The sequence below is a fragment of the Camarhynchus parvulus genome, chromosome 10, assembly GCF_901933205.1.
Source record: "Camarhynchus parvulus chromosome 10, STF_HiC, whole genome shotgun sequence".
NCBI lineage: Eukaryota > Metazoa > Chordata > Aves > Passeriformes > Thraupidae > Camarhynchus > Camarhynchus parvulus.
The window spans coordinates 10,035,403-10,045,241 of record NC_044580.1 but is presented as its reverse complement, the minus strand read 5'-3'; the positions used below and the strand labels follow the sequence as shown (position 1 = coordinate 10,045,241).

The window sequence follows — 9,839 nt, the reverse complement described above, 5'->3', positions numbered from 1 at the left end:
TGGGGACTAAGTGCAGTGACCTTGCTGGTAATGGAATCTGTTCTGTCCCAAATGTTTGAATGCACTGCAATCCCTTCAGAGCTGCTGTTCCCTACCACAGTATGGCCTCATGCCTTTTGTGGCCTAAGATTTTGGGATAACCTGATCATTTTAAAATAAATAAAGTGTTGACCACAGCAGATTTTATTCCTGTAGCAGATTGGAGCTGACAGAAAAATTCTCTTGCACGTCTCAGAAATGTAGTAAAAAGGGTCAAATTTTCCATAAATGCAAGTATTCCAGTTTAAAGCAGAGAGTAGTGGGTGATGGTACACAAGCAGTGCCACACACAGACATTGTAACAGTAGAAGAAAAAATCTGTATGTAGAGTAATTAACAACACCTCAAAAATAATGAAAAAGTTTAATAAATTACAAATGTTCATCACATACATGCAAGACAGCATGGTAAACTCAATGTTCCAGGGCAGGATTTAAATTGGTAACAGTGTATAATTAAATAGGATAAAATTAACTTCAATATGAGGAATAGTTATGTCCCTTAGAAAATTATTTGGTTCTGCAGTTGTCAAAGCAAGTGATTTTTTTTTCCTAGTGTTTACACCATAAAACTTAATGTGTACCATGAGTAGCATGATATTGAATCTTGGGTGAGAATTTCTTCTTCACTCATGTATTTTTTTACCAATAGGTGTTTTTAATTTATCCACTTACTTAATAGTAAAATTTAAATTTTTAAGCCAAGTTTTTTTTTTTTTGTAAAATTTGTATATAACATTTGACTAAAGCACCTTGTATTTTGTTTCCTTATAATGCTGTAATGTGTAATGTAGTTTTTACTTTGAAAATTCCAGTAATACCTGGTGATGTGAAGTTGAACTTAACAACAGTGCACAGTCCTTGGGACCCTTACCTACAGATCCAGAGATTTTATATTGGATAGCAAATCTTGCAGGGTTCTTCCTCCCATGGGCACAAGGGGTTGTCACAGCTCTGTCAAGGTTTTCCTTCTCATGGGTACAGGGGACAGTGTTTGAGTATTTGTTTGAGTAGATTTCCTTTCTGTGCCATTTCCCACCACCCTTGCTGTGGGAAGGAACAACTCCTCTTTTCTGAAGGAGGGAGAAAAAGCGAACTGTCCATAAACTTAAAATCACTGAAAATAAAAGTCGTCTTGACTTTGTCTGTTGTACTTGATGTAACCTTTTCCATCCCAGCTATGTCTGCTAGAGAGGCATTTTGGCATTCTTGGATTTTTTTCAAGAAGGAAATGGGAATACTGCAGTACATCTTGTCATGTCCATCTAGTTCCCTTGTTTTATCTTTTTCTTCTGCAGGATTAATTGTTGTAGGACTATTCCAAGTAGTGGAGGACTGTCAGTCTGAACAGTGAGGGCTAGCAATGTTTTTAGACAGAAAAAGGGTCAGTCTGCCTCTAAGAAATGGTTGTGTGTTTTGGCATACTGCAGGTCTTACTGATGTGTACAGTGCCTTAGCATCTGTGCTCTAGGCACATAAGGAAGATTTATATAATCCCTAAGGGATTCTGCCCCTTTTCTGAGTTCTCACAATTCTTAACCTGGAAGATGAAGATTTTCTCTGGGGAAATACTGAGGAGCTCTGTTTTCATACAACTGCAGCAGAAATAAATCACCAACAGTTGCTATAGCCCACCTATAGTCCCTGGTAGATCAGGTTCTGATGTCATTTCTATCTCCTCAGGAAAAGTGAACAAGCACTTAAAGAAGAGGGTGAATGATTTTTTTTTTCCAAGAAACACCATTGCACTGCAGGTTGTTTGAGACATGGTAAGCAGCCTCACTGCATTCTCAGTCTTGGGCCCAATCATTAAATTCCTACAATTATTGTTAATTGTCAGACCCACACTTGTCACAACTCCTTGGGTGATTTTATACACCTCTTGTTGCTGCTGGTATAAGACAAACTGGCATTTTAGCTAGTTACCATAGCACTGTTTGCAAAAGAACATTTTAATGGCTGTTGTAATCTTATGTAAGATTACAACAGTGATTAAGCTGTGTATATATAAACCCTTCTTTTGAGTCGCTGGCAGCTTATGCATTAAAACTGAACAACAGGCAAATCTGGGAGGATGTGGGTGCTATGTCTGCATTTTAGATTTTTACTATTATTTTTAGTCAAACATACTTTGAAAGAATGTATTCTTTGTGCATCTCAAAGTCCTGTTCTAATGGATTGGATCTGAAACCAATTTATTTTCCTTTTCCTTTTAAAAAGGCCTGAAAATACGTTGAACAACAACAACAAACCCCAGCAAAATGGCAAGGCAGCTGAAAGGCACCTAGCAAAATAAGAGAATGAAGTGATTTGAATTTTAATCTTTAAATAAACTCTGATTTCGTAATTATTCAGGAGTTGTCAGCTGTAAAACATTATCCGTAATTGAAGATTGTATTTTTGTATTTTTTTCTTTGAGAGGTAGTGAATTAATTTGAGTAGAAACTGTGTACATATGGAGTAGAGTAAAATGACATCACTTGGGACAGTACCCCTTGCTTTCTCAAAAATACAGCCTAAATACAGAACTAAATTTCTTTATATAGATGGTAATATGGAATTTAAATATAAAAGTGTAGCTGTTACTTTATTATTTTCAAAGTGCTAAAAATGTATTTTAGAACCAGGTTAGTGAACTAGGTAAACTACATTACAAGCTTGTCAACTATTTAAATGTTAATTAAGATATTAAGAAAGGATTATCACCATTTGAAATGCCTCTGTGTGGTAAGGTAGGTTGCAAACTATCTGTGATAGAATAATTGCATATGTAGTGCTAAATTTTAGATGTAATAGTGTAAGCATTACAGCAAGGGTGAAGGCTGATTCTTCCCTGGCCGTGTTGGGAGGAGTTACATGGCAGCTCTGTCCTGGCTGGCTCTGCTGCCTCTCCCTGCAGCTGCTCTCAGTGGGAGTGCTGGGCTCTCTCTGCCTGCTGCCAGGCAGTAATCGCTGTTGAATTGTGATTCTCAGCTTCCTGGAGCAGTTCCCAGCTCACCTTCCCACTTTGGTTCCAGTTCTGTTCCCTGCTGTGCCTGCCTGCAGGACACCACCTGTCCCATCGCCACATACGGCTTTATGTGCCAAGATACACTTTGCTCTGTGGACTTGTCTTTCTCAGTAATTATGCTGAAGATTTTAGTCCCAGGCCAGTAAAACTGTCATTTTGGGGTCTGCTTCCTTCCTGCTGCCTTTTCCACTTGCTCACCATGGCAGCCTCCAGCCCCACTGGTGCTGCTGCAGTCCCTGTTCAGGTGCTGCTGCTGCTGTGGAGCTCGGTCTGAGCCTGCCTGGACATCATGGGGAGGCTGTTACTGAGCAACCCCTATTTCATGCTTCCATGCCAGTGCCACTAAGCCTATACAAATGTTCAAGCTTTCCATATAAGAAGCTGCCTTGAATTCAGTGAGATGTGTGTAATCAAATCCTTGTGTTTCGCAGGACTTTGTACCCACTAGATGTAAACAGAGCCCATATAAGTGAGGGTGTGAGTAGCCACACATGTGCTGTTAGACTTGCTTGTAATCCTATGATTTGAATTCTGAATACAGCCATTAGCAAGTGCCTTTCCATTTTATTGAGATATTTTGGTTTAGTCTCCGATTTTTTTTTTTGTGTCGACCTAGATTTTCTTCTTCATTTCATTTGTTTCCTGCATTGTGTTCAGGAAGAATATCTCTACTACCCAGGAGATAAAGTCAAAAACTTAGTAGCAAAATTGCAGTCAGCACTTGCTGAGTTCAACCATCATTTTTGCTTATGAGCTATTCACTTACTTCGTCTTGCAGCACAGAAGTAGCAATAATTGTTTACAAACTGCCAGATTTGAGAATTGGACCCTTATGATTGAGTATGAAAAATCAGCTGCCAAGGATGTTCAAATTCAGCCATGTGCAACTACCAAGTGTTTTAAAATTCAACAGCGTTTGTAGAATTTTTTGATGGCTTCCTTAAGAATTTTGACACTGTCAAGTTCTCTTACACAACACTCGATCAAGATGATGTTGTAACCAGATACCCTGGCATATTTGTGATAGCTGTGGATAGAGGAGCTAACATAACTGGTTCTGAGTGCTTTGCTTTGTTTTTCTTTTTGGTGATAACACAGTTAAATTTTATGGGAGACTTGAGTTTTTTTCACTTGATTGGCCACTCAGGTCAGCCACCATGACTTTCTGTATTCTGTATATTGTATAGATATATGTAGATCTGATGTCTATTTAATCACTGCCCAATTTAGATCTTAGGCATTCCTGTTATTTGAGTGTGCATAACAGCCCTTTCAAGTGTGACCTTTCTGTTGGCATGTATCTTGGGAACAAAAGAAGAATTTCATAACGGACAGCCTTGCCATAATGAGTCATTATTTTTTAAAAACACAGCAACTATCTTAAGCAAATGTCATAATATATATTCCATGGTCAGCATCAATTTGAACAAATTAAGCTGCATTCCACACTGAAACACTGGTGTGATAATACAAGAAGGCGATTGTTCCAGTTGTTTCAGTAGGACTTTTTCGCTGTTTTCTGTCCAGTCAGGCAAGTTCTCCCACATTACTTGAAGATGAAAAGTGATAAAGTTTGAAATAAATCTACCTAATTTCACACAAATAAGCGAAGCACATTCAACTAATAGGAATTTTTCTCCACTACTACATTTTTCTCAGTAGAGATTGGTTGTTTAAGTGAGATGAAGTTTAGGTAGCTTATGTTTCATAATTATTCATCTGTAGATTTCCATCTCATATTTAAGTTCATCAATTACTGATGAAATGCTGTTCCATTGCATCAGCTGAAAGCTCTGTGTACAACCAGCTTAATACCCAGTTTTACTTTCATGACTTGTGTTGAAATAACAAATCTCATTGTGTAAAAGCCCCTGGGAACACAACCTCATAACCTCAAATTAGTCTGTCTTAACACCTTGAAATGGCTTCCCAGCATTTAAAACACTTATGTGAGTTCTGCTGACCATTTAATCTTGTCAAGAAAAGTGCTGGGTTACAGAAGTGCATATAAAGCATACAACTGCTGCAGCTTCTCCAGGTCAGATGAGATTTCTGTATCAGTCAGGACACTGCAGCAGCTCTCCTGTTCTCTCCGCTGGTAGTAAAACACTATCCTCACTGAAGTTAGTAGAAACCTGAAAGTTCAATTTAATTGGGCTTACAACCTGGCCCACTCCCTTTCCCATATGCTCAATGGGACCTATGAATTTGTGTGCTGTGACCTCATGAAAACTTAAATCACAGAACATACGTAATGTTGCAGACATCTAGGCAAAAGTTACATTAGATGGTGATCCTGCTGATGTGGATGGAATAGCACAGAAGGCAGTGACAGTCTGCACAATTCTCTGTTCGTCTCATCTGTTCACAAGATGAGATCTTGCTGTGCCATGCAATAGCCCTCTTCATAATCCCATATGGTACATATGAATTTGTAATGGTGAAGAGCAACTCCAAAGAAAGTACAAAGAGATTATGTTGGTTTATCCAATAAATAAAATTTTAATAGGAAAAATTGTTATGTGTTATCATAAATCTGGAAAGATTAATTGTAAAGGTTCAATCTAGGAAGCTATAGCAAGATTGGTCTGTCAAGACATTCTTGATAGCTTTTACTACTGTCAAATTCAGATACAGGCTTTCTTACTTGTTTCTTTAAAAAGCAAGCCATTATTCCTCAAAAGAACCTCTATCAAGCAAGAACCAGACTCATGTATTAATAGGTAATATTTTTATAATGTATTTCACCTGGAAGAGCTCAAGAGTCTGATCTGGGATATCGTTTGTATATTTCTTTCACAAAGGTACTTAGTCGATTTCTGCTTTTTGTTTCCCCTCGCCATGAATCAACCAAGTTGTAAATAAATCATGCTTCATTTCCATTAAACCGAAGGCAGCAGACCTATTAGCGTAATGAAATGCGGGGACATCCCCTGCAGAACACACGTACGGGATCGTGTGTTGTTATGGGATCATGTGCAGCACAGGCTCCTGCATGCGTTTCCCATTCTCCTGGCTCGGGTGAACACGGGCTCACGGATTTCGCTGGCGTTACTCATCATTCACCACATGTTAAAGCAGGGCAGCAAAATAAAGGAACGTCACACAATCCGTGCCAAACCCCGCGTCTCAGAATCTCCCCGCTCTGCTGCCGCCCCAGTCCCTGCACACACGGGACCCGCTCCACAGCCCAGCCCTGCGCTCCAGACGGTGCTGCGACATTTTTAGATTTCTGCCTCTACATAAATAACAGGGTTTTTTGGGTTGGTTGTTTTTTTTTTTTTTCCCTCTCGGTGTTCCAGATAATTTCAAGGACACCGTCGGCCAGAGCCTCCCCCGGCGCCGCCCGCGAGCAGACGGGCCCGCCGCGCACCTGCCGTCCTCGCTGGCCGCAGGCGAAGCGGCCCCGGGCCGGGGGAACAGCACTCCCCGCGCTCATTCCCGCGGGTTTCCGCCACGCTGCTGTCGCAGCCTCGCTTGTTTTCGGGCAGCGGAACGCGGGAGGGGAACGCCCGCCGTGGCGGGAGCGAAGGCGTTCCCGGCCTGAGCCCGCCCGGCTTCCGTCTCAGCTGGTCCCTCCCCGCCGCCCGTCCCGCCCCGGCCGTGGCGTAGCCGGTCCCGGTTCCCGTGATAACCGCGAGCGGGGCCGGCGCCGCTCCGGGCGTGTGCGGAGTGCGGCGGGGGAAGCAGCGCCATGGGGGAGGCGGCCCGGGCCCTCCGCCGCCCTCATTAGAGCCGCCGCCCGGCGCAGCTGGAGCCATGGACAAAGCGGACAAGGTACGAAGGGACCGCGAGCGGTCGCGGCGGGAGGGGCGGTGGTGAGGGCGGGGAGCGGAGCGGGCCCGGTTGTGTCAGCCCCGGCAGGGTCGCCGGCGGCGGCCGAGCGGCGGGCAGCGCACGGCGGGGCGGGGCGCGGCTCGCGGCCTGCGGGGCGGGGGGCGCCGGGACCGCCCGTGAGGGCACCGGGACCGGCCCTGAGGAGCCGCCGCCCCGCGCCGGCGGAGAGCGGCCCTCGGGAGGTGCAGAAAGGGCGTTCTGCGGGCTGGAAGCCGGAGCTCGGTGTGTGCCCGCGGCCGCCGTCCCCTCCCTGGGCGGGAGGCGTCAGGCCGCGCCCGGCCCGGCTGTCCGGGGGAGCCGGGAACCCGCGAGCGGCTGCCCCGGGAATTCCAAGGGAATTCAAAACTCGGGTCTGTTCTTCGCCCCCCTGTTCCTTCAGGCTTTGTTTCAGGCTTAGGGGAGTATCGCAGTTAGTGACATTTAGGTTAAGCCTGGCTGGTCAGTTGCAGAGGCTTGGTTTCTGGAGAAGGAAACAGGTTTCTTTGGGAACTTAGCAGCACAATCGAGGTGTCACTCTTGTTGATTCCGGTAAATGTCACGGTTGGGTTGAAGTTTTCAGTGATAGGACACAGCTGATGGTCTCCTCATAGCTCAGTGGGTGTAGCTCACTAATTCTACAGGTCGCTGTATTTTTTTCTTCCGTATTAAACTTGGCTTTGTGAGGTAATCAGTTTGCATTATTTTTATGAGCTTTTATTAGTGTAGGTATGAAGAAACAGAAGCAGGGACTTAAGAATTTGTATGATTTGTTACATATGTGCAATAAAACATTTCATCATCAGGAGGTAGTTCTAAAAGATGTATCTGAAATGAATGATGTCATCTGCTAGAGCCCGATATTACTTCTAAGCTTCTGTTTCAGCAGAATGTGTTGAAAATTTGTGATTTACAGCTCTTTGTTTCCTAGTTTTCAGCTTTGGTGTCTCCAGGGGTTCTCATAGTAGGGTTAAGGAATAAAATAACACAGGTTCCTGTAGCAAAGTAGATAATGACTAAGAATGTACTCTGTAAAGATACACTGCTTTTCATTCTGTACATATATCTAAGGAAGTTTGTGAACAGTGTGTGTTATTACAGTATGGCTCCCACTGTGGCTTTCTTCCTGGGCTTTTTGGTGTGGTAATAATTTTAATTTTTTAATGCTTTTTATTTGGTCTCATATAGAAAACCTGATTTTATTCTGTAAAATTTACATTAGTCTAATCTGTAGTACTTTTTGCTTTAAAATCTTGGATTTTGGTGTGGTGGGGTTTTTTCCCCTTTGTTTCATCCGCAATTAGTACTGCAGTACACTTGTGAAATATTTATTCCTTGTTGCTCGAGCTCTTCAGTACTGGAGGTTCATGCACGTGTCCTTATCAAACCACTCTCTTTTCATCTGTCAAATAGTTCATGAAAACAGAGAGCTGTTATGTTATTTACAGTATAAAGTGTTGACTTGGAGTGATTGTCTTAACTAAGTGCAGTATTTCAACTTGAAGGTGTAGTTAAGCTCTGAAGCAGGAATCATCTTGTTTATTATGTTTGCAGCATATCAGGTCCTGTTGGTTCCTTATCCCCTAGTAAGGCTTCTAGGCAGACAAATAATTAATACCTGATGAGTTTCTAAAATGATTCAACAATCTTGTTGCTTTTGTCTGCTCATTATACAGTAGCATCTTGATTAGGAGACTCCTAGATGCTTTGGGATTGACCCTTTTGTGCTGTAAGAATTGAATGTAATCATTTGTTAGCAGTGTAAGTGTTTGGTAAGGTTGCATCAGTTTTGGGAGCCATTTCATTTTTTCTTTATTTGGGCTCCTTTTTGTGCCTGTACTGCATGACATCTGATAAATGAGTATTAAAGCCTACAAATGTGTGTTAACAGTACTGATTCTCTCCTTCCTTTCCCTCAGAATGCTCTCTCAGGCACAGTATAGTGACTGTATGTGCTTATAGGAGTAACTGCTGTGGAACTGGAGTATGAGCAGCTAGGACTATTGTGCTGTGTTAGTGTGGTATTTCAAGAGTAAAGGAAGATCACAAATGCTTTTGATGGGTAAACAGAGTTTTGTGGCATTGGCTTAGTGAATCAGTATGAGATTTCTAAAGATCATTTGGACACCTAATTGATAAAGAAGATATTGCTTTTGGACTGCCTTTAAGATTTCTGTTACCTAATTTTTGATATTACTTGTTATAATATGCTCAGTGATATTTTGGCAGCTGACATAGATGAAAATGGAGTAAAGCTGCTTAAGCACAATTATGATAGGAGTAGTTGTAATTTTTGTAGTGGGTGTGTAAGTTTACTTCTGTCTACACCAGAACAAAATTTTTCCCAATAAAAAGTGTATGCTTTTTATTTCCCAATAAAAAGCAGAATATGGCAGAAAACTAAAGAGAAACAACTTCCCCTTTCAAAGGTACTGCTGTGCTTTGATTTTTCTCAGTCTTATACTTTCGTCTTGCTCTGTGATTAAGACAGTTGGTTCCTTTAGTACAGTTGAGAAATCAGGTGAAGTTGCAAAATCAGTGACCTGTGTTTTGTTTTAGTATTGCTTAAAGACAGCCTGTTCTGCTTACCTCTGCTATTTGTGACCACTCAACAGGTGGCTTGATAATATGATTGTCATAGAAGTAGATCTAGATCAATGTTTTATGCTCTTTTATCCTGTCTGGTTTCCTTCAGTGTTTCTTACCCATGGCAGATTTTTCAGCTGAGGAAAACTGGAAAATGCCTGTTTTCCTGTACATTGCTTTCTTTTGAATCTTGAAAGTGCCAAACAGTTTTGGATTTTGTGAGTTTTGTGTCGTCTTATTTTAGAATATGTTCTTTGGTGAATTTAAATGTTACTGATGTGATTCCGTGAATATCTTAACTGTTTGAGTACAAAATTATTTATCATTGAATAGTTTGTGGAGATCAGGAGACTGATTTGCATAAATGGGTTGGATTCATCATTTTAGTACAC

At 41.9% G+C, this 9,839-nt stretch overlaps 1 protein-coding gene across 1 annotated transcript in view; it reads left to right on the top strand.

Annotated features, from left to right (window-relative positions):
* Positions 1–6,222: 6,222 nt before the first annotated feature.
* Positions 6,223–9,839, top strand: part of SECISBP2L (SECIS binding protein 2 like) — a 28,425-nt gene continuing 24,808 nt past the window's right edge. The window contains exon 1 of the mRNA XM_030955239.1: positions 6,223–6,825. Within this exon, the coding sequence (XP_030811099.1) occupies positions 6,808–6,825 (18 nt within the window). The 5' untranslated portion in view covers positions 6,223–6,807. The remainder of the gene's footprint in view (positions 6,826–9,839) is intronic.